The sequence below is a fragment of the Microtus oregoni genome, unplaced genomic scaffold (genome assembly GCF_018167655.1).
Source record: "Microtus oregoni isolate MIOR12 unplaced genomic scaffold, Mior012 000095F_ref0000231, whole genome shotgun sequence".
NCBI classification, from domain to species: domain Eukaryota; kingdom Metazoa; phylum Chordata; class Mammalia; order Rodentia; family Cricetidae; genus Microtus; species Microtus oregoni.
In genome coordinates, this window is record NW_024544708.1 from 2,103,433 (window position 1) to 2,128,366 (window position 24,934).

At 47.1% G+C, this 24,934-nt stretch overlaps 1 protein-coding gene across 1 annotated transcript in view; it reads left to right on the forward strand.

Moving 5' to 3' along the window:
• LOC121442751 (protein THEMIS3-like) overlaps nucleotides 1-19,259 on the forward strand; it is a 39,067-nt gene extending 19,808 nt beyond the window's left edge. The window contains exons 3-4 of the mRNA XM_041644343.1: nucleotides 11,108-11,581; nucleotides 16,455-19,259. Of these exons, the coding sequence (XP_041500277.1) occupies nucleotides 11,108-11,581; nucleotides 16,455-17,476 (1,496 nt within the window). The 3' untranslated portion in view covers nucleotides 17,477-19,259. The remainder of the gene's footprint in view (nucleotides 1-11,107; nucleotides 11,582-16,454) is intronic.
• Nucleotides 19,260-24,934: the final 5,675 nt, after the last annotated feature.

Consider the following 24,934-nt stretch of genomic DNA (forward strand, 5'->3'; position numbering starts at 1 on the left):
CTGGTGCCCTCTTCTAGCCTGTAGGCATATATGCAAACAGAATATTGTATCCATAATAAATAAATAAATATTTAAAAAAAAAGAGGTAGAACTTAGTAGAAGAGTTGGGTTATTGAGGGGGTTTTGATGGGGGATGTTGAAACTCTAGCCCCTCTCTTTCCTCTGTCTTTGTTTCTTGGGAGCTGTGTGATAAACATGTTTCTCGACCACGAGTCCCCACCACGCCATGCTGTCTTCCTACAGGGCCAAAACCAACAGTGGCATAGACCACAGGCTAAAACCCCAACAAATGAATCTGATGCTCTTTGTGTAAGCCGGTTAACTTCTGTATCTTGATTGAGTAGTGCAAACCACTTCATGGTTTCAGGTCTCTGCTGCCAAGCCTAAAATAAATCCACCACGGGCAAAGGGGAGTGCTGTAACAGGTCAAATATAGGTCTTGATAGCAGATATCGCTTTATTTCCCCTGTGGTAACACAGTAGCTCATCACCAAATTCTTTGTAAATATCATTTTAATGCCACACCTTTTGAACATAGGCAAAAATATGCTCAAGCATATATATATTAAAATCATCCCCAAAAGAGAAGGGTAAATTAGGACTGTCTTCTTTCTTGCCCTTATCAATAACATTGTGATACCAGCCTCTGTACAAAAATCTGCCTCAGTATCAAATTGTTGCCTTGGGTCGCAGAGGTAAAACAGCTGCACCAAAGGCGCAGACAGGCCTCTGTCTTCTGCTTGCTTTCCACGAGGTACCATCAACACTTCCACGTGTGATGTTGAGGAAGCTCCTGAGTTCTCAGCCTGGGTCGCGGTCCACCTAAGCTCAGTGAGTAAGCCAATCCCCCGGCCAGGCTCCTGTTGAACGTGGTATTCCAAGCTTGAATCTCTAAACTTCCTCTGGTGTTTACCTGTGAACAACTAAATAGAATAAGTACGGGGAGAGTCTTCCTCTTTATTCTCACTCGTCCCCGTCCTTTTCCATGGGCAGGCCAGGTATTCTTCCTCTCAAGCCCACGCTCAGATCCATCCTTCCACACTTCTCTGTACTGAGCTTTGCAGAAGTCTCTGGAGAGCTGAAGATTAGCAAAACAAGCAGGGATTTCTTTCTTTCTCTAAGTGCTGGCTTGGAACCTCAGCCTCACATGCCAGGCAAGCAAGTTTCTCCCCTGCACCTCACCTCCAGCCCCGCTGATCGCTCTTTACCGCACCGTATCTATCTCCTCTCCAGCTGTCTGACTTCTCCCCAGCCTTTAGCTGTGGTCTGTCAGGTACCGGATAATCCTGCGTCTGGCTCCGCAAGACCTGATTCATTTCTCTAGAATAAAACGGAATGCTGTTTTATCTTGAAATGTGAGTGCTTGGAGCTGGCCAGATAGCACCATGGTCAAGAGCACCAGCTGTTCATCCAGAGAACCCAGGTTCTGTTCTCACGGTGGCTCACAGTTGCTTGAAAGTCTAGTTCCAGGGGATCCAACGCCCTCTTCTGGCCTTCATGGTCACTGCACTCATGCAGTGAACAGAGATATATGTAGGCAAAATGCTCACACACATTAAAAAATATTTTTCAAAAAGATTTGAGAGCTCTAAGGAAGGGTACTCACTAAATAGTTATGAATTATAATTATGTTTATATGAACTAACACAACGGCTTCCTTGTTTCCCCCTTCCCCTTTCTCCCACTCTTCCTGTTTTCTTCTTTCCCTTTTCATATAGTTTCATACACACACACACATACACATACACATGCATGCACATATATGCATACACAGATACAAATACACATGTATATATATATACATGTATATATACGTAGACACACATATATAGACACACACATGCATACACAAACACACAGGCATGCGTGTGCACACACATTCACATATACATGGGTATACATATCTACATACATGTATACACACATGCACGTACATACATGTGCACATACATACATATACACACACATATATAAACACACATACATACAGACTCACATGTGCACACATGCACACACATACATAAACACACACAAGCATATGTGCACACACAGACACACACACAGACTTCTTTCTCCACCCCAGTTCTAAGTCCTCCAAAGCAGCCGCTTTGTTAGCTCTTTCTTCTGCTTTGTCTCCATATTCCTAAGTAAAATGCAGTCTTTGGTTTCCACTGGCGTTTGAACCGCCTGTGCCTACTAAAATCTACAGGTTCCCAAGTAAGTCTTCAGCCACAATGCCCAGGATTTGCATGTGTGGACATTAAATCAGCTCTAGGTGGCTTACACTGACTGATGTTTGGATAGTTTCTGTTTCCGAAGGCAGAAATATAAACCTCTACCTTTCTACTCTCATCTACATAAACACACACAGAGGATTTACATAGTTAATAATTATTCGAGCTGAGTCATAGAGTATAATAGTTATATTACTCTTTTGTAACTTTTTTTTTGGGGGGGGGAGGTCTTACTATGTATGCCAAGCTAGCCTAGAACTCATCGTATAACCCAGGTTGGCCTTGAACTCATGATCCTCATCTTGGCCTCTGGAGTGCTTGTATTATAGGTGTATACCACCATGCCTGGCTGCCATAGCTCTTTTGCTATAGTTTTTTTTTTTTAATCAGTTGCTAACTTACGCTCAAATCTTTGCCATTCCTATTCCCCAGTCTGCTCAAATGCCACAGGCTGGCCTCTTTCGTCCTTCCTCCTTGGGCCTTCTCCTAACTCAGCCCTCTCCACCCTTGGCCTCTTCCCTGGTACCCTCCTCACCTGCCTGCATTTCTCTCCCTAGGCGGATTCCTCGATTCTCCTCATGGTCCACCCTCTGACTTGAGGAGGAGACACCTCTTAGTAGCTTTCTTAGAAAGAGTGCATGGAAAACAAAATCTGGGCCCTGTACCCGTAAAATGCCCTTGCCAGTTATACCACTGAGAGCCCACCCTCGCCTCACCACCCACCCCTCGTCACTCCCAAAGTGCCTGTCTCCAAATACCACTAACAGATGAATGGGGTAAGTTTCCCAGCCCTGAAATCGAGGGGCACATATTGAAACCGCAGCAGCCTCCTGTGCAGATTTTTGTTGAAAGGGTGGAGAGAGCCAAGGGTGAAGAGAGACTGCCGTAGTGGCCAAGAGCTGGCCAGGACGTGGTAGAAATGGTAGCCTTAAAGAGCAAAGAATAAACTCAAGAGGCGTGCTTTAGGAGATCCACTAGAACGTGGGGATGGATTGGGTGAAAGTGAGGGCCCTAGCCCAGGCCGGGCCTCTGACTTTAGAGCTGGGGGGGGGGGGGGAGGTGTGCCTTGTTTATTCCCAAAGGAAGGAGAAAGACTGGTTGTGGGGGGAGGTCAAAGCTCTGGGCTTGCAGTTTTCAGAAGAACCTACCTGAAGATGGGGGAAGACGCCGAGTGGGTGCAACCATTGAAACTCAGATGCCACATTTGTGAGGCAGATTGAGTAAAATAATCTCAGTGCAACACACACACACACACACACACACACACACACCATGCACAGCCACTCCCCCGCCTGCCAACACCCTGAGCTAGGCAGTGTCTCTACGGACAGATCTGGAAGAAACAGCTGGGTAATAACCGAGTCAAGGGAACTCAGGCAATCCCCCGAGGAGGAGAAAGCGTGAGAAGGTGGCTTCAGCATGCCTGAGCCTTGAAGGACATGGTTAACTACTGAATTGTGTGTCTATGGAGAAAAGAAAGCCCCTGACCATTTGCTTCTCTGGGCACTTTTTGTTGTTGTTGTTTGGTTTGTTTTTGTTGTTGTTGTTTTTTTTTTTGGTTTTTTGGGTTTTTTTTGTTTTTGTTTTTGTGGTTTGGTTTGGTTTGGTGTGGTGTGGTGTGGTTTTTCGAGACCGGGTTTCCTCTGTGTGGACCTACCTGGCGATCGTGAAACTCGCTTTGTAGACCAGGCTGTCCTGGAACTCACAGAGATCTGCCTGCCTCTACCTCCTGAGGGTGGGTCTGCGCCACGCCCGGCTGACTCAAGCTTGCCCCCTAGTGGTGGAATCTGTCTTATGGGAACAAAGACCCATCTGAGGGCAACCATGAAATTCCTTCCCGCCCACAGTCACAGGTAGAGAGTGACTGAAAACCCAAAGGAGAGTCTTCTAAAAGGCAGCTCCTATTGCCTGCCACATACTGTAAGTGGGTGGCTGGATTTGGCCAGTGAGCGCAGTGTGGGAGTGGAGGGTGGGGCAAGTGAGATGTGTTTGCGCACGCGCATCTGTGTATTGAGCCATGACACTGTGGAGCAAGAGCGTTGGCTCGGGCGCTAAAAACACTCGGGAGGCAGAAGCAGGCCGATCTCTGTGAGTTCGAGGCCAGCCTGGTCTACAAGAGCTAGTTCCAGGACAGGAACCAAAAAAGCTACGGAGAAACCCTGCCTCGAAAATCAAAACAAAACACACACACACACACACACACACACACACACACACACACTGCTCTTGCAGAGAACCTGAGCCCGCATTCTGGGTGGTTCACAATCACTTGTGTATGACTCCAGAGCAGGGGATCAGGAACCCACTTCTGACCTAGGCAGACCTACATTCAAGTGCTCAAACCCACACACATACACACAATGGGAAATCTTCTAAATTTCTTTTGGAAAAAAAATTGGCTTGCCACACTGAACCCCACTAATAACGTCGTTAGTACATGCCAACGATTTAAAAGTCAGTTGGACATGGTGGCTCATGTCTTTAAGTCCCAGGAGGCAGAGGCAGGAGGATTTCTGTGAGTTTGAAGCCAGCCAGGTCTGTATCGTAAGACTGTCTTGAAAATAAAATATAAGGAATTTAGAAGCCCACTGGAAACTAATGGTATCCAGTTGACAGGTGATTCTGTCATGTGACATCTGTCATGTGACATGTTCTTGACACATACTGAAACAGTCCGTAATGTAACTGTGGGGGGGGGGAGTTAAAAAGGAGTCCTCTGTCTCTGCAATTCTCCGATTCTCTGGGAGGCGCCAAACACGAGGTCCCAGGTTTGCCCACGAGTATTTACAGCGCACTGTGGCTCAGAGCAGTGAACCCAAACAACAGGGAGTACCGGTCAAATTATGTCGTTCATACAAGAAGCAATTTGCTGTCACCTTTTATTATAAGATTGGGTGGGTTCCCCCAACTAATTTCTTTTTCTCATCAAGATAAGTAAGTTTTCTGCCCCACTGGGTATCAGGCTAATTTCCAGCTTCTCTGTGTATTAAAAATGAATTTAGAAACTACAATCAGATTAAAAAAGGGGGACGTGGTGCTTACTCAAACAATTTTGCCTTAAACAATTTAATTTTCAAAACTGCAGCGTAAACAAAAAGCGCACGAGACGGTTTTAATTTTCAAATTACATGGCTCTAAAAAAAAAACACCGCCCGGGAAGTTGGAGGCCAGAAAAAGTCCTCGACTGTGAATCCTAGCTAATCGTGTGGGATGATGTTTGATGAAGTTCTGCTACTGAGGTGCCTTTTAGAGACGGTACTAAGTTGTGCCTCAGTGCCGCCTAGACACAGCCTCAGTATGATTTTCTCGCAAACGAGGAAGCCGTCAGCTTGGTTGCGCGGTATTGCTAGAGCATTGCGCTCATTTAGCGTAAGACAAACTACGAGAAATACAAAAACGGGTGAACATGCTGTGGCTAGCTTTGTTCAGTAGGGGAAGGGATCTGCTGTGCGCTTATTACAAAGCAAATGGAGCCACACCAAAGAATGAAGACCACGGGTGGGTTGTGTTGGCTGGAGATCACGTGGTTGGCACGTGATGCTCACACAGTCTTTTCCTCTGTTCGTTCCCGTGCCCTCGATGTCACCTGCAAACTCAGCCCCTGACACACGTCACTAGTACGGTTGAAATCGTTCCCTCTGGATAGATCATTGGCAGCTTCTCTTGTCATCTCATAGCTTGCTCCTGATCATTAAAGTCTGCATAATATTCCGAGCTAGAGCCACGCCCATACTTGCTAAACTACCTCCGATACCTGAGCCAAGTGTTTATTTTTTAGCTACAAATGAGGGTGCCGGGGACAATGTGTATGCCTGGCTTCATGGCTAATGACTTCCTAAGGATACATTTCCAAACACAGACCGATGTGTCAGGAAATGGTGCACACATTTGAATTTTCCCCTTTACTCATACAGCAATTTTAGCCAAAATGAAGCAAAGCGCAGCCGAGCTGAGTGGTGGATGCAGAAATTCCCCTGCACCCCTGCCCTCGCATGCACGGGATGTTCCCTTAGTAACCCCAGCTGGACACACCGCAGTGACACATTGTCTCCGGCCACAGTCTGATATAGGATTCCCCTCTGAGTGCTGTGATTACCATTAATGAATAAAGAAACTGCCTTGGCCTGTTGATAGGGCCGAACTTAGGTAGGCAGGGAGGTCTGGACTGAATGCTGGGAGAAAGAAAGGCAGAGTCAAAGAGATGCCATGGAGCCGTCATAGACAGACATGCCAAATCTTTGCCGGTAAGCCACTGCCATGTGGTGGTATACAGATTAATAGAAATGGGTCAAATTAATATAAGAGTTAGCTAATAAGAAGCTAGAGCTAATGGGCCAAGCAGTGTTTTAATTAGTATAGTTTCTGAGTGGTTATTTTGGTTCTGGGTGGCTGGGACAAACAAATGGGCCCTCCTCCACCAACAGTCTACCTTCCCTGGGCACCATAGTTGGCGCTGTCCATTCTGACAATTTTCTGCTTAGAATGGTGTTTATCAGGAACTAGCACCTCACACTGTGAATGACTAAATCTTCCTGCTGTTAAGATACAGAAAATTCAGAGGCTGTCATTCCAACCAGCTTTTAAAAAGTAGGAAAGTTATCCACTCGCATGATTACAGTTCCAGAGTTGAGCCCAGGTGCGGTGCGGCACACTAACAGATGTAACCAGAGACACAGGTCCTTCCTTGTTGAGTTCTGCCATTTCTGGACCAGTTGAACTCCCTCTCTCTCAGTTGCTGGACGCTGTCCAGAGGAGAGAAGTGGATAGAAGACAGCATTTTACAGTCTCCCCCAAACCTGAACGGCAAGCCCAACAAGCTATACCTTCCTGAATCAGCAACCATCACCAGTTGTGATGGCCTTAGGCTATCTGGTACCGTCTTTTGGAGCCAGGAGGAGAAGGAATTAATTAACCAAACAGAGCTGGATGGGTTAAGATGGAAGGAGGGAAGAAATGATATAAGAAAGAAACCTAAGCACCTGCCAGTAAGAAACAGGTGTAGAGCACTCAGAGAGGGTTCGTGCTGTGCAAACTTCTACACTGTTAAAAACAAGGCATCTGTTTGTGGTGACATGGCAGAGAGTGGGAACCCCTGACGCCAGGCTGGCAGAGATGAAGAGACCATAGAACCACACTAAGATGGTGACTGGCATTCAGTAGGTACTTAATAAATGTTCTCTGCTGCCTGGTGAGCTTTGCCAAGATCCTTTAAATGCCAAAGTTTAAATGTTACTAAGATTTTCTTGACTCAAGCATCCCTACTTCCTTAAAAGTATTGATAAAGAAACAAGAGATAGGGCCCGACAGTGCCTGGGGCTGCAGCATCCTGGTTGCTTCTTCACCACGGGGAAGGGTCATCATGGCTCTGGGACAGAGCAGCATCTAGGAACTCCTGCATTTGATGGAGTGGACACAGGAGCTAGTGCCGCATTTTCTGCAGGTTGGCATTTCCCCCTTGCTGAGGTGAATAACTCCTTCTGGTAACAAGGCTAGCAATGTCAAGTAAACAGCTTCCCAGGACCCAGACGGGAGCTGTTCAGAAGAGAGAAGGCAAGTGCCTGCCGATTACAGTGATTTCCACTACATTTTCCTCTTTCAGACAGTCAGCCTTTGCTGAAGGGTCTTCAGCAGGACGTAGGCAGCCAGCAGCCCTTAGAGGAGGGAAAGGGGCATTTTAAATGTAAGTGAGGCGCTGAGGGCGGGGAGGCTAGGCAGCTTGGTCAGGCTTCCTCTGACTAGGATGCTCCCCTGGGCCTGGTTTCTTCTGAGAAGCGTTTCCAGGATTGCTAGAGTAGGCCCTTGATGTCTGTGCTGTCTTTCAGCTTTACAGAGCCTATTTTGCATATAATATGGTTCGCTCGTTTCCAGTGTTGAACCCGACTCCTTGATTGTTGATAGAGGTTTCTGTCCCACCTGGTCCTGCAGCTGTTCCGTCCCAAAGAAATACACAGAAGTCTACATTAATTACAAACCGATTGACCCAGTAGCTCAGGCTTCTTATTACTTAAGATTACTGGCCATCCATCTCCTCTGGAGAACTGTGTGGTTGACTCTCTTGACTCTTTAATCGGGGTAGTTGCACGGCTGCTGAGTCATGGCTGTTCTTTCTAAAGGATTTCACAGCATTTTCAACCCAGTCTATGGTTGAGACAGGATCTCTCTACACAGCCCTGGCTGTCCTGGAACTCACTATGTAGACCAGGCTGGCCTTGTGCTCACAGAGATTTGCCTGGCTCTGCCTCCAGAGTGCTGGGACTACAGAAGTGTGTCCCTAGGCCCAGCTTGTCTCTTCACTTTCTTGATAGAGAGCTTTGATATAGAAAACATTTTAATATTTTTGAAGAACAATTTATTAGCCCTTTTTCTGTCACTGTTGCCTGAGCAGTTAGTGGGAAAAGCATTGCTCTTTTGAAAAAAACAAAAAACAAAAAACAGAGAAGTGTGGTGTTGCACACCTTTAGTCCCAGTAGCAGGGAGGCAGAGGCAGAAAAATCTCTGTGAGTTTAAGGCCAGCCTGGTCTGCAAAGTGAGTTCCAGGACAGCCAGGGCTACGTAGGGAGACTATGTCTCATGAACAAATAAATAAAGCCAGAGAAAAATAATCAATTTATGAAAATCAAGAAAACAAAGCTACCTGATGCCATGATGGGAACCGAAACCCTTTCCCTGTGATTAGCTTCTCTAAATACTGAGTTATTTCCACCACGTCTCTTGGTACGGGTTAAATGTCAGTTGCTGCTACTGAGTGTTTGAGACGCAGCTAGCATGTCAGACAGACTGAGGTTCAAGCTCTTGCCTGTTCCAGAGCTCTGTGTCCTGAGATCTGAGAGGCATGTTTATTAGAGAGGTCTTTTCGGTTCCAAGTGACAGGAAAGTAATTTAAAGCAGCTTAGCTAGAAAAGGGAAATTACTGGTTCATGTGGCCACCACACGGAAGCGAGGAACCGTGGCTTTAACTAGAGGCAGATCTCTTCTTTCCTCCTTGTTTTCCTCTCTACTGTGACCCGGATGCTCATTTCCCCACCCCCTCTGGATATGCCAAAATCCCAGCCCTCGCTGTAATGGGAGGCGGTGCCTTTAAGAGGTGTTCAGCCACAGTCCTGATGATGGTTATTTGTTTCCTTATAAAAGAGGCTGAGAGAGCACCCTCACCTTCCATGTGATGTTATCAGCGAAGACGAGCACCTATGAACCAGGAAGCAGCCTCTCCTTAGACAGTCTTTCCGTTGGCACCTTGATTTAAGACTTCTCAGCCCTTGTCACTGGAAATAGCGTCTTGGGTGGCGTGTTTATAAACCGCCCAGTTTCTAACAGTGTGGGCAGTAAAAATCCTCCGCGTCTCTCATTCTTTAAGTATCCTGGCTTTGGTTTAGACTTCCCTTTACCAGTTGGCCCCATTCCTCTGTATTGTGTGTAACTTCCTTTGTGTGCAGGGCTGGTGAGGGGCGGGGTGGTTATGAGCTCTTGTTGCATAACATCTTACCGTATTGTCCAAGTCCCAGTGATTGCTGCTAAGGTCTCTTTGGATCAAGTGCCTATCTCTGAATCAGTCTCCATGGCCAGGGAGAGGGACCACTCTTGACTGATAGGTCGTTGATTTGGGGGACTGCTTGTGTGCAGTAAATCCACATAGACACATAGAACATGCCCTAAACACTGTGAACACACAATTGAACATGTACATGCCTGGTTTCCTTTAACAGTCTCTGTTAAATTTGGTAGGATGTTTCTCATTTGATAAGGAATTTTTTTTAGATATAAATGAAAACATTGTACTCTTGTAAGATAAAGACTTTTTGACTCATGGAAATTTCCAATAGAAAAAAAAATTTTGACAGAATTTTGACATTGGGGGTGGTAACTTTATGGATGGAAAGAAAGTTTATATGTGCACACAGTGGGACAAGAATAAAGACCAGCACACAAAAATAATAAAATAAGAGTGTTCATGATTCATCTTTCAGAAAGCGACAAGATACAAAAATGGTAATGAATGTGGCTTTAAGAAGGGAAGCCCAGGCTAGTATAATACCGCATGCCTTTGAAACCCTCACTTGGGAGGCAAAGGCAGGCAGATTTCCATAGGTTTGAGGCCAGCCCAGGCTACACAATGAGACTCACTCAGAGGGAGAAGGGGGGACTTGATCCAGGCTACAGTGCCTGTGGGACCCGTCATGGGGCAGACAACCACATAATCGGCAAGCGCTAGCATTCCCCCCCAAGGCCGCCACCAGTGCAGTCTTCAGACAGGACAGGAACAGAGGGGTTCTGGGTTCCAAAACTGTGAGCCCAAAAAGGCTAATCGTCTCATTGATGTAAGCTAAACAGAAATACGAAGCCCAGAAAGGAAGGTCTGACTGTTGGGTGAGAAGTGTCCATGTTTGGGAATGACCCAGTGTGTCTGTATTTGGGCCCGTGATGGGAGAGTGACAGGACACAGGGGGCAGGGAACAAAGAGCTAGGAACAGGTGTGGTCTGAATGACAAGAAGATACCAGGGAATTCCCAGCACAGGAATGGCAGCTAGAGATTTCGTGGTGGTCTTTGGGAAAGGGAGAGACTGGAGGCACAGCAGCCTTCTCGACGGGGAAAGGCACTTGGTTCTGATTTGCTACAGAAGACGTAGGATGGAGAAGACCCGGTTTTGAGGGAGGTCTAGACACTTGGTTCTGATTTGCTATAGAAGACAGAAGACGTAGGATGGAGAAGACCCGGTTTTGAGGGAGGTCTTCTGTGCCCTTAGAACCCAGCAGGGGAGAGAACAATGGTGATAGTCATCACTGTACTTCCAAATGGTGCAGGGTTGGAGGCACGGTCCCTCTAATCCTATGCATGCTAGACCCTGCACATTCTGTTCTGTTATCTTCTCAACAGGAAACTTCCAGCTGATTGCAGATCCAGCTTCGTTTGAAACCGTGGCTGACTTAGTCCGTTCTGTCCGACTGCCCCAGAGTCCCGAGACTCACAGAAGTCCTCCCTGTTTCCAGAACTTAGTTCCCATCTCCACAAATGATTGGCCCCTGATGCTGAAGAAAAGAGAAATGCTATCCTTAATCGGCCTCGAGGAGAGTCATGGGAGGAAGCTGCTGCGTTGTGAGGTGAGGAAGACGGACCCTCCCCTGAGGCTGCTCCTGCCCATGAACTGCCGGGGTCACTTCCAGGAGTGCCCGGATGACCAGTTCTACTCCATTGACACCATCGTGAGGTGGAAGCTGCTTGCAGGGAGGAAACGCAAGGTTCGGATGGAGGCAGGATACCGTCTGAGGCTTCTTAACCCCCTGGTTCCTGCGCACTTTAGTGGCCATCTAGTTCTGCACCCCTACTTCTCGGTGAAGGCATACCTGCCAGGTAAGTGGGGGAAAACAGTCTGGTTCTGTTGCGAGAACAAGAAACCTTGAGGCTGAGGTAATTATAAAGAAACGAGCCTTTATAGCTCCTAGCCTTGGAGATTGAAAGCCCAAATCGCAAGGCGCCAACTTTGGCAGGGACTTTGTGGCAGGTGGCAACATGGCAGAGCTCTTGCAAGAGAGAAAGACTACGTCTTTGCAAGACAAGAAGCCGCAGCAAGGAGGCAGTATAGCCGTTCTTTAACTTGACAGGTGCTACTAGAACTAGCTCCATCCCGCTGTGTCTAATCTCACCTCTCCAGGGACCAGGTTTTCGGAACAAACACTCTTGCAGGACAGGCTCAGATCATACTCAAACACCCATGCCGCGGGCAACAAAAGCGAGGACGCTGCCCCCTACAGGCATAGAAGGGCATTTGCTTCAAGGACTTGGGCTGTAGACTGTGCAGGCAACTTGCCAAGGTCCAAAGATTTGTAAATCGATGGGTTGAAGAACCCCAGGAATAGACGCAAAGATTCCATTTTCAGAAAGTGGTCACGTCTTACCTCACTGGCTCCTCGTCTTGATTTATGGAAAACTATTAGATGCTGGAGACATGCCCCCCCAGGTGATTTATCCTAGTAGTTACACATCCTCTCCATCCCATGGCCCATTATTATATCCTTATCATCATACGCATTTAAACACACTCCTGCAGTAAACCTAAGATGCTCTAATTTGATTCCCTTAATAAATATCCATACCATGTCGACAGTCAGATGGACCGTAAGCAGATAAAAAAAAAGAGTTTCTCCTTTGCGTGGATTTATCATTGATATATTTCCTTATATGTCATCATAAAAGCTAGTTCCTCACCACCCATTAATTTTATGGTTTTGTTTATAGTCCACGGGAAAGCCAGACTCCAGTGCACTTTTCTTTCTTCTCGTAGACTGCACCGCATTACGGTTCTTTGCAAAAAGAAACGCCGCGTTATGTTCAGTGTGAATTTATAACAGCCTTCAGATTCCGCCTGCTGGAAGATCCCTTTCAGTTGGCAAGGCTTGTAAAAGACTAATTTCACCCTGTGGCGGGACTCGAGGAGGCGTGGTTTCCTTTGTTGTTGGGTTTCCGACGGAAGTTTTGCTTTGGCTTGTCTAGCTTCGGCTTTGCTTATCGGTTGTACGTAGAACTGACCGCGACACGTTCCCCCCAGTCCTCACTCCATGACGTCTCCATAGTTCATGTCTTTCATCCTTCACCTGCTCAGTCTTTCGAGCAATGACAACAGCTGTGAGTATCACAGGATCGGTTGGTCTAGCCGTCCCCAAAGGGACCTTGGGGGTAAGGACTCACCTCCAACCCAGCCTTCTTCCTAACCCGTTCTTGCTGAGCCGTTCCTTGCTTTGCCTCGCTCTGGCTTCTGAAGCTCACAGCATACAGCTTCTACCAAGATGAATGGATTTTGTTTATCGCTAAAACTATGAGGTTGGACTGAGGCTGTGGTTTGGTGGCAGATCATGTGCTTAGTATGTAGGATGCCCTGGGTCCCATCCTAGCAGTGGCTCAGGGTAAGAGCACTGCGTTAAATTCCCAGCACACAGGGCAGTTCACAATGGTGTGTTAACTCCAGTTCCAAGAGACCTGACGCCCTCTTCTGGCTTCTGTGGGCATTGCACGCATGTGGGGCACAGTTATAAATGCAGGCAAAACACCCATATGCATAAAATTTTGTTTAAATTATTTTAAGTGAAAATAAATAAAGTGGAACTGATTTTCGAAGAGACAAAAATTGAAATACCCTTCAGTTTTAAGTGTACTGATATTTAATTTTTATTTTAATAAATAAAGCTTGCCTGAAGTTCAGAGAGTAAAACAGTCACACTGGCCAGCCATACAGACCACGCTTCAATAACTCACACCTTTAATCCCAGTAGCTACACTAGCTTGCCATAGAAACTGGGTGGTGCACGCCTTTAATCCCAATGGTGCATGCCTTTAATCCCAGCCCTAGAGAGGATTATAAAATGGGAGGAGTCAGCTCTCAGACACAATCTCAGGCTGAGATTCCTGGAGGCAGAATCGCCATTTTGGACTGAGGTCAAAGTAAGAGCTGGCTGCTTTGCTTTTCTGATCTTCAGGTTGAACCCCAGTTTCTGTCCCTGAGTTTTTATTTAAGTTTTCATTTAAGTGTGACTCTATCCATGTCCCTGTCAGTCTGGCTGTTTGGGAGACTTAGACAACAGGGTCATTTGAGCCCAGGAGTTTGGGGATAGCCTGGGAAACAGTAAGATTCTACCTCACAAAAGTATTCTTTGTAGAGCTGAAGAGACGTGACTTCGCAGTTAAAAGTACTTGTTGCTCTTCCAGAGGAGCCAGGTTTGATTCCCAGCACCCATGTGGCAGCTCACAACCACTGCAACTCCAGTTACCGGGGTCCAACATCCCTTACTGGCCTCTGCAGGCACTAGACATGTGTGTGGTGCACAGACATATATGTAGACAGAGCAACCATACATATAAAATAAATAAATCTTTTAAATTTTATATTTTTTACTTTTTAATAAATTTTTAATTAATGTCACCCACAGATAAAATGTGCAACGCATTTGAACAAGCCCTTAAGTCCTGGGCTATCAGCACCATGCACTGAGCTATCTAGATGACAATGACTGTGGACCAGGCTATGGCCTAAAACACTTAACTGTCCCAGAAGGACTAAGTTTGTCAAAGATTAAGGCCAGGTTCCTATAACAGCTTCTAAAATTGACCTAACTTGGTATTACCAAGCTGATAGAGATCCCTGAACAGCAAATCTAGCCTTTGGCACAGGTTTCTGGCTAGAGTTCTCAGCACCAGAGTGAGGCCAGGGCTATCTTCTTCACTGGGCAAGAGAGGATGACAAGAACTTTGTGACACAGGTTGTAACTGTGGCCAGGGGTGCTGCGTACATCAGCTGATGTGAGCTAGACTTACCAAATAGTGAGGCCAAGAGAGACGGGTCGCTGGTTCACAGCACTGGCTGCTCTCCCAGAGAAACTGAGTTTCGCTCCCAGCCCTTGTCTCAAGCCACTCTCCTGTAGCTTCAAATCCAAGGATGCAAAGCCTGGCTTCTGTGGGACCACAGACAGATAGGACATATATTCACATATTGCACACATGCATATAAACATAAATAAGTCTTTTTTTAAAAAAATGAAGTGATTATACTAGAAATTAACTGAGAAATTGAAACCACGTTCACTTGCTTTAGAATAACAGCAATAAACCTATTTTAGCTTCAAAAACTATTATTGATAGGCCAGCAAGCTAGCTCAGAGGTTATAAAAAGGATACACGTAAAGCCGGGTGATGGTGGCACACGCCTTTAATCCCAGCACTCGGGAGGCAGAGGCAGGCGGATCTCGAGGCCAGCCTGGTCTACAGAGCTAGTTCCAGGACAGGCTCCAAAGCCACAGAGAAACCCTGTCTCGAAAAACAAACGAAAAAAAGGGATACACGTAGTTAAACCTTCTGGTCATTTTCACATTTTAATGCTTAAGGGAAACCTGAGAGGGGAGGGCTGAGAGGCATCTGCTTGCTTCTTGAACTGTGTAAATATTCTATCCTTTCAGAGCCTGCTCAAAACCATCGCCCACTTGGACTTTCTGAACTTTGAAAGGCTACCCAGAGACCCTCCTAAAGCTACCGCCTTAGTAGTTGTGGGTTATTGTTTTCATCCTTAAAGATCATTTAAGCCAGGGGAGTGAAAAGATGGCTCAGCTGTTAAGAGTACTTGCTGCTCTTGCCGAAGGCCTGGGTTTGGTACCCAGCACCCACACGATGGCACACAACTGTCTGTAACTCTAGTCCTGGAGGTTTCAATGCCCTCTTCTTGCCTCCACACATGGGGTACACTCATACATGCAGCCAAACACTCGTGCACATAAACAAAAATACTTTTTTTTTTAATTTAAGCAAAAGAAATCTCCGCAAGCCTGTGCTCCCAGCGCTTGGGAGACTGAGGCAGGAGGATGCTGAGTTCAGGCCTATAGCCACACTCTGACAGACTCATACGCATTCTTCTGAAATACGGTGATGTAGAAATACGTCTGTCTGTGCCTTCCTTTCTGGCTCCAAACGGATCCCACACCCCCATCCTACTCTAGAAACCGTCATTTCGTTCTAGCCCTTCCATGCCCCTCGTCATACAGCCCAGAGGCTGGACTGACCTGTGAAGGTGATATCAACACACATTTCTTCCATCACATAGTAGTCAACCAAGAAACGGAAGTTCTCAGAGAACTCAGGAACGTTAAAGAGGACGAGGGACTCTCACCTACATTGCCTCCCAGGGCTCCAACCAGGCTGTGCGGGGTTCTGCTAACTACACAGGGAGTGTAACTGTTTTCTGGGGCTGTCTCCCATGCTCTGTCCAGACATTTTTGTTTTCAATCTTGTATTAAGTTCTTCTCAAATGACCTGTTTTGGAAGCCATGTGATTCTTCCAAGAGCTGTCGTAAGTCTTATCCAAGTCTTAACCACAGACGAGAACAGTAAGAGCTCCCATTGCCGCCTGGGGTCTTGGTGGGGATTGTGGATGCGGGATGGCGATGAGCTGCAACACACTCAACTGTGTGCCCGCTTTCTAGTTGGGCCCCTCGTGTCCTTTATGAAGAGTGTAGATTCACGATTGCGTTCACTCCGCGGTACCAGACACACTGACAGATCCCGCGGCAATAGAAGGCTGGAACCATCCTGCTGGTAGAGTCATGTGAACATAGCAAACCTCTTGGGTAACATGGTACAGTCAGTAGGAGAGGGTTATCGGTTGTAGACACAAGAGAAAATGCATGAATCCGTTAGCTGTGCTTCCTTCCAAAGCCTCATGCTGTATCCCTTTTGACTTTCCCAGGTTCGGTCCAGATCAGCATCCCCTCCGATTTGGACATCCATATCACTGAGATTAGCTCCTTGGCTTGTAAGCCCTTTGCACTGATGACAATGAGAGAAATATACGGTATGGACGCAAACAAATTCCCAGTGAGAATCAAAATAATGAGTGTGAGCCTGTCGGAGAGCAAGGCGGTCCCAAAGCCTTTGAAGAACGGGCAGCTCTTAACCATCCTCAGGACAGAAGAGGTGAAAAAGTTCGTTGCCACGGAAATTTCCGAAGGGAAGAAAGGGAGGTGTTTTCTCATCCCATACACCTATCAGGGCCTGATACTTAGGGGGGGTCGCTATTTTAATGCTGTTTCTGATGTCGCGGCAGCCATGCAACAAGGACAGCTCTGCTTCCAGTCTTCCAGGGACTACACCTCCTGCGTGGAGCCGTTTGCGTCTTTCTCAGCCAATGAGAGCTTCCTGGCTCTGAAGAAGAGTGTGGTGTCTGCGCAGATCCATAATGAGATACACCGGGTGGAGGTCCTCAAGTGCCTGAACCTCACCACCAAAGCCCACGTCAAGCTGCCCTTGTTTGCAGAAGGAGAGTTCCGGGAGTTGTTTGAGGATGCTGGACCAGGGACCATGCAGGAGCTGTGCCATATCCCAAAACTGCCGTGCCACGTCAGAGTGGTGGGGCCAGATACTTCCATGGCTAGAGACCCTCTGTATGGAACGGAGGAGCTGAGGGTTGAAAACATTATCGTGGAGCAGTGCCTCATAGCCAAAGACGAAACTTTACCAGGGGTCTTGGATTCTGCAGAAGACATATACCAGGACTTGCCAGAAGCCACGTTTGAAATCCCAATTGAGAAGTCAAGCTGTGAGGTGTTGGTGATAGAAGAACGTTTTTGGGGAGCTGATGTCGGAAAGGAGAGATGCACGACTCTCCAGACCATCCAGGAGATCACTGAGGAGGAGATGCTCACCTTTAGTAATTGCCTGATATTTCCTTGCCCACCGCCACCCCTTCCAAAGCCCAGAAGTCTGTCTTAAAATAGAAAATATGACTATTAGACCTTGCTTTATTGACAGGATGCAGCAGCATCAACCAATCCCTCAGGAATTGAGTATTTGGGGTTCACTGGAACCGATGTGGGGGCTCAGAGGAAATCAGGGGTGTCACCACTACTTGTTATTCCCACCTCTCTCATACGTTTGCCATAAGTTGTGTTAGCATTCTGTTCCTGTGACAGAATGCCCGAATAATAAATTCATGAGGAAGGCCGGGCGGTGGTGGCGCACGCATTTAATCCCAGCACTCGGGAGGCAGAGGCAGGCGGATCTCTGTGAGTTCGAGGCCAGCCTGGTCTAGAAGAGCTAGTTCCAGGACAGGAACCAAAACCACAGAGAAACCCTGTCTCAAAAATCAAAAATAAAATAAAATAAATAAATAAATTCATGAGGAAAGAAGGTTCATTTGGGCCCACAGGTTCAAAGATGTTAGTCCATGATCACTTGGCCCCACTGCCCTTGGCCTGTGGCATGGCGGCACATTGCAGTGGGTCAAAGGTGCCCACTTCATGATAAGTGAGAAGCAGAAAGGCTCCACCTCCCTTTTTACATGCCCCCCGAAACCAAACTCCCTTCATCAAGGCTTCTCCTCTCCTTTAATAACTTATTGAAATTTACTTGATGAGTATTGGTGTGAAGGTGTCAGATCCCCTGGAACTGGAGTTACAGTTGTGAGTCGCCATGTGGGTGCTGGGAATTGAACCCGGGGTTCTCTGGAAGAGTAGCCAGTGCTCTTAACCTCTGAGCCATCTCTCAGCCCCAAGTTCTACCCTCTCCCAATCGCACCATGAACCAGAGACTAAGCCTTTAACACATGAGCCTTTCTGGGACACCTATCCAGACCATCGCAGCTCTGGGAGACAGGCTTTTCCCTTGGTGTGCATGGGAAGCTGGCCTCTGATGTTGTGGTATGGCCACAGTACTCCTCTTTTAATTAAAGTGAAGTTCTATCTATTCAGCAGGACCATGTGTTTGTCATTGAACACGATTCTCCCTACGGCCCTCCATTTGGAATAGCTGCCTCTCACTGATTCCATTGTAACAGCACCCTACCCAGAGTACACACTCCAACTAAACTCTGTTGGACGGATGATTGAGTGCCCACTTTGGTTTGTTAGCACCTACGTCAGCCCTGGGTCGGCCTCCTTATCCCTCTGTTAGAAAGGTGCCATCACCCCCAGTTGCCCAAGGCAGACACATGGAAAACTTGCCCTTACCCATCCAACTAATCCGTCACCGTATCCTACCAATTTCTACAATTCCTGTCAATCTCTCACCTTTCACCTTTGCCCAGTCCCATCTCAGATCCCTGCCTCAATCCACGTGCTCCCTTTGTCATTGTTATTCTCCTATCAAGTCCAACCACCTTCCTGTCGGTTCTCCCCATTCTCAGAAGAGCCGGGTCTTTAAGACCAAGACATAAAGAGAGAAAGCAACCAAAGCCCTTGGGGTATCTCTGCTGCCTTAGGGTGAATCCCAGCTATCTGGAACACTTTCTAGGGGTGTTCATACACTGCCCTCTAGTCTGCATCGTTATTGTGGGAACTGCAGCCCCGAGTTGATATCCCTGCCCCCATTTGAGGTGCTTATCTGCAAGGAAAACATAATAAATTCCCTCTGCTCCTGGAGCGGGGAAGGAAGGAATTTTGAGTGCATGGTGACCGTTCCTTGATCCCTGCCAGGGTCAGGTTACAGTCCCTTCGCAGCCCCCTTCTCATTTGGTGCCATGGTATAAAGCCAGCCCCAGCAAGACAATAAAAGAAGCTGTTTCACCTCAACCTCGTGCTCTGTGCATTCATTCAACCTGGACACCCTCTACTGAGATTCTTGGTTCCAGCCTGCGCTGGCGTGGCAGTTACCTCTCCCCTCTACCCCTAGCCTGTTTCTCTGTCACTCTACGTTCAGGATGAGGCCAACTCTCAAGTTCTCCAGCCTGGCTTTGAGCTGAAGCTCACACTACAGTCTTGCCTGCACTCCTCTGCTTCCTTAAAACCAGTTTAGTCCCTGCTCTGACTGCTTCGGAAACATCCTAGCTCGGTGGCTAAGAATGCATGGACTGCAGTTAGTTATGTATCACCAATGATTACACCCCCGTAGTGGCAGCTCCTCCTCTCCGGAGCCTTGTGTCCACCCTGCAAACTGGATGCTCCCGACTCCCGTTGACTCAGCGTTATAGAACTGAAGGAGATGACCTAAAAGTACACAGTACAAGGCCTGTAGCAGAGTGGGCAGACACTAGACAGGGGCTCGGTGAGTGTGTCCCCATCGCTGCTCTGCGGTGGCTGAAATGAGAACTGTCCTCCATAGGCTCAGGTATTTGACACATAGTCTATCATTTGTGGCGTTATTTGGAGATGTCATGGGACCTTGAGGAAGGGCCTGAGTGATGGAGGAGGGTCATCTGTCTATGTGTTACTCTCATTGGTTAGTAAAGAAAACTGCCTTGGCTTTTTGGTAGGGCAGGATTTAGATAGGCGGAGTAGACAGAACAGAATGCTGGGAGAAAGAAAACATAGTTGGGCAGACGCCATGGAGCCAGCCGCCAGGTCAGACATGCTGAATCTTTCCTGGTAAGCTGGCACCTCGTGGTGCTACACAGATTATTAGAAATGGGTTAATCAAGATGTGAGAATTAGCTAATAAGAGGCTGGAACTAATGGGCCAAGCAGTGTTTAAAAGAATACAGTTTCCATGTAATTATCTTGGGTAAAGCTAGCCAGGAGCCAGGCCGCAGCCCGCCCCTCCTATCACTACACCTGAGGAAGTATGTCACTAGGGACCGACTTTGAGAGTTCATAGCCTTGTCCCACCTCCAGTTGCTCTCTCTGTCTCATGTTTGCAGTATAAGATGCGATCTCTCAGCTTCTCGCTCCTGCCGACCACTCAGACAAGCTTCCCTGCCAGAATGGACGCTTTCCTCCACAAATTGCTTTTGTCATTGCATTTTATCACAACAGAAATATAACTACTACACACACCTACCCCCTTATTCAATGGCACAAAGCCACTGCCTACAAGAGGACAGCCTCCTTCACTGAAGTGAGATTAGAGAGTCAAGAACTTGGAACTGGGAGAGAGATGGTGGGTCTGGGGACACGGATCCAGGGACCACCCTGTAGAGAGAGAGCCAGGTGCTATGCTGCCGCTATGTGATTGCTGGAGCTGCCTTGCTCTAAATATCTATGCTGAACTCCTTTTGGCAGAAAGGGAAACAGAAAACCCAGTTTGTCAGTCTGGTGAGAGGTTTAAGAACAGAGTAGGAATCTGGAAGAGCTTTGGAGACCAGCAGCGTACTGGGAAGGTCATCCTGGGATGAATATGAAGAAGCCAGGAAACGGGGGAAACAAAACAAGATATCTAATGAGCACGTCCTGCTACGAGCCACAAGGCCCAAATCATCAGGGGCCTCTGGTTAGGTTAGGGTCAGCAAACCACAGCAGGTAAACCAAGTTCGTTGAGTTCCTGTGAGCCAAAAGGTAAGGCTGGTCACTATGACTTTAAATGGTTGGAAGATAATCCAAGGAAGAAAAGTATGTTGTGACATGAAAGTTACTGAAATTCTTGTTTTAATAGATGCAGATAATTTTTTATTTGTTGCAGAGCCATGCCCATCTATTTGTGTATGTCCATGCTATGGCTTCTCATACTATAATCTAGAGATGAACGATTGTGATAGGGACTTAGTCTACCAAGTCTAAAATATTTACCATACTGTCTTTTAAAGGAAAAACTTACCAACACAGTCCTGGACCAAGCTTCAGGACTGTGCCAATCAGAGAGCAAGAACCCTTCGATTATTTCTCAAGGAACAGGAAATCCAAGGGTCTCAATTGGTCTCTCTGTCGGTCAATCATGCTCTTGAAATCTCTATGGCAGAGTCACGGGTTCTTACAGCTGGAAGTTGGTTGCAGATTTAGACATGGTGCCAAAGTGAGCCAGGCGGGCGGGGCACAGACAGCTCCTGCCGCAGGGAAACTTCTCTAAGTGTGCTCCCGCTGAGCAGCCATCAAGTTGCGGCACGTGAGTACGTGCAGAGGGGCAATTATGAAGAGTAGCTCCTCTGTAATAAGGCTATCCCGTTAGGAAGGATCTCCTCTGGGGAGGGGAGAGGAGGGGAGCGCAGCGCCAGGCTCTTTCTGCTGAGTGGGCTGTACCATCACATGCAGATAGACCAGATGAGGTGCAGGAACCGTGCCGGGAGCCGACTCACAGAGGCAAGGTTCGAGCAAGCAAGAAGGGGTGTGAGGAAGACAAACTGTAGAGACCCAGGGTCTGGGGAACCCACTGTGTGCAGAACTACCTTCCTCAAAATTCTAACATCTGAAACACTGGAGGAAAGAGCAAGAAGAGAAAACCGAATTGGCCAGTCTGCGAAACCTCGTAATAAGAGAATGCCCAAATTCATGGTTGAACCTAAGTAGCATGGGCACCTATCTTCAGTCCCGGAAGAGAATGGGAGCCGGTCTTCTCTCCCTTCTAGCAGAGAAGCAGACTTGGTCTCCTGTTTCTTGTCGCTCACATGCTGTATTCACACAGCTCCTTTACATCATCTTGACTCCCTGTGGGGGTTTAGAGAGCAGAACTCCGTTCAACCAGAAAAATCTAATAGGACAATGACAATGAACGAAGGAGGAAAATGAAAAGTCCAAGGAGATCAAATAGAAGGACGAATAAATGTGTTAAACGATGCTCATCTTGGCCAGAAGTGACTTTGTCCCTAGGTTTCTAGCTGCAGAGTCATAGATCAGAGCTAAGCTTTTGTGTTTGTCACACAAAAGTTTCCTGGCATTCTAAGGAAGGGGAGGGGAGGGAGCAGGAGGACAGGAGCCGGTGTTCCTTTTGATCCCCATAGAGATGAAAGGAGACTGTTTGAAGGAGGGCAATGATCTTGGCTGGGAAGATGGCTCAGGCTATGAAGTGCTTGCAGGCTGAACGCAAGCCCCCAGAACTATATATAATGATTGAGAACTTTTGTTTTTATTTTTGTTTTTTATGTCTATGAGTATTTTGCCTGCATGCATGTATGTGCTCCACATGTCTACCTGGTGTCAGAAGTATGTGTCGCATCCCCTGAAACTAGAGTTACAGGAGATTGTGCACAGTCAAGGGAGTAAGTGGGTACTGGGCATTGAACCGCAGTCCTCTGGAAGGGTTCAGGTACTCTTGACCACTGAGCCAACACTCCAGCCCTCTGATTATTGGTGGAGGGCCTTGGGGATTTGGGGGGAAGAATGTTGTTGGGTTTTGTTGGTTGGTTGGTTGGTTGGTTGGTTGGTTGGTTGATTAGTTGGTTTTGGCTTTTGATTTTTGGCTTTTTTTGAGACAGAGTTTCTCTGTGTAGCCCTGGATGGCTGTCTTGGAACCTGCTTTGTAGGCCAGGCTGGCCTCACAGTCACAGATCACCTGTCTCTTCCTCCTGAGTCATTTCAAATTAACAGGGGAATATTCCTTTTGGGGGGTAGTTAATTCCAGAAGTAGTCAAGTTGACAACCAAGAGTAGCCATCCTACACACACACGGGGGGGGGGGGGAGGCGGATTTTTTAATGAAGGAGAACTATAACTTCAGTTGCTATTTTTTAATTTCAAAGAAGATCTTGAATTATTTTCTCACTAGAGAACATGGATGTTGAAGTAAGAGGAAGACATTCCGGATGGATTGAGGAGGTAGTGGGTGCACAGATATGAGGTAGCATGGATAATAATTACATCCTGTGTTCTATCAAAAGCACACATGCCACCTGGGTGCGAAAGCAAGCACTCTTAATCCCAGCACTTGGGAGGCTGAGGCAGGAGGACATCAAGGTTGAGGACAGTCTGTGTTACACAGTGAAACTGTCTCAAAATGAAACAAAAAATAGTATGATCTGCTATGTCTGGAAAGTGATATATGAGCAGTCAAAGAAACATCTGGTATTTGAAACCAGAAGAGATGGCTCTGGGCCTGTTCCTTTCTCTGTGTAGGTGCAGGCCGGGCTGGCTGGGTGGGGAGACCTTGAGTACCCTGTGGCCCTGTGGAAGTGGTGTAAATTGACCTGCCTCCCCAAACCTCCGCTCCTGTCTGATGCTGGACCTTAGTAAGCTGGAATAGGAGACCTGCTCTCTTCCCTCCTGCTTGTTTTTTAGTCATTGAGACAGTCGCACTGAATAGTCCAGGCTGACCTGAGACTCTCTATCTAGCCCACATTGGTCTTCTGCTGGCAATCCTCCTGCCTCTGCATCCTGAGTGATGGGATTGTAGGCATGCACACTCATCCCCGGCTCTTTCAGCTCAACCTTCTCTAAGTAGGCTCTGACCCGGGACCTTTTCCTAAGTCATGAGCATAGCAGACCTTGCACAGCACATCCGGGTGGATCTGACTGCGTCTGTCAGAGTCTCGCGGTGCTGTAGAGATGACAGACAGTTTGGAGGACAGTCTGCTCTTCCTAGACGCGTGGAGTCTGCTGTGCACAGCCCAATTATCTGTCACCCCTTTGACTGATAACAGCCTTGTACGGACAACACAGAAGAGTCAAAGTCAACTGTGATTTGTGAGATGGTGCCAGAAGCTATGGGCTGGCTTTATATGTCCCGTTACTTAGACTGGGAATATGGCTCTTTTCAATAGTACTAGCTTTATAGAAAGCCCACAAATATTTCTTTTTTTTTTAATTAGTACTTTCTTAGGTGAGAAAAGTAAAGCACACTAAAAACATCTATATAGAAAGACTATCTTAGAACAAATGGAAAGATGTGTGCCAAATTCGGGGAAATATGTCTAACAGTTATGACAAACTAATGATAAAAATGAGAAGATTATTCAGAATGCCTTCTGGGCAACTAGAAGAAGACAGGAGATTGAGTGGGACAAATAATATGGAGGAAATAAGGAAATTGGAGGAGGAGAAAGAGAAATGGTCAATATGAAGCAAAGCTAAGCTTCACCTGAATGATGCTTTAGAAAATGAAGTCTTTTCATCCATTGTAATAGCAAAATTTTAGAATTTTGTCAGAATTTTCTTTTTATGTTTGTTTGTTGTTGTTGTTTTGTTTTGTTTGTTTGTTTTTCAAGACAGGGTTTCCCTGTGTAGCTTTGGTGGTTCCTGTCCTGGAACTAGCTCTTGTAGACCAGGCTGGCCTCGAACTCACAGAGATCACCTGCCTCTTTCTCCCGAGTGCTGGGATTAAAGGCGTGCGCCAGCATCATGCCCAGCACAGAATTTTCTTAAGTCAAGGCTCTGATTGGGCTGGATCATGGAAGAAAGGAATCGGATGGCTGGCTCCTGACCTCAGAACGGGAAGGTGGTGCTGGTTCTGATGTCTGGCCATTGGAATTAGGATGATGAAGACTGGCTGGGTGTGGCAGTGCACGCCTTTAATCCGAGCACTTGAGAGGCAGAGGCAGGTGGATCTCTGTGAGTTTGAGGCCAGCCTGGTCTACAGAGCGAGTTCCAGGATGGAC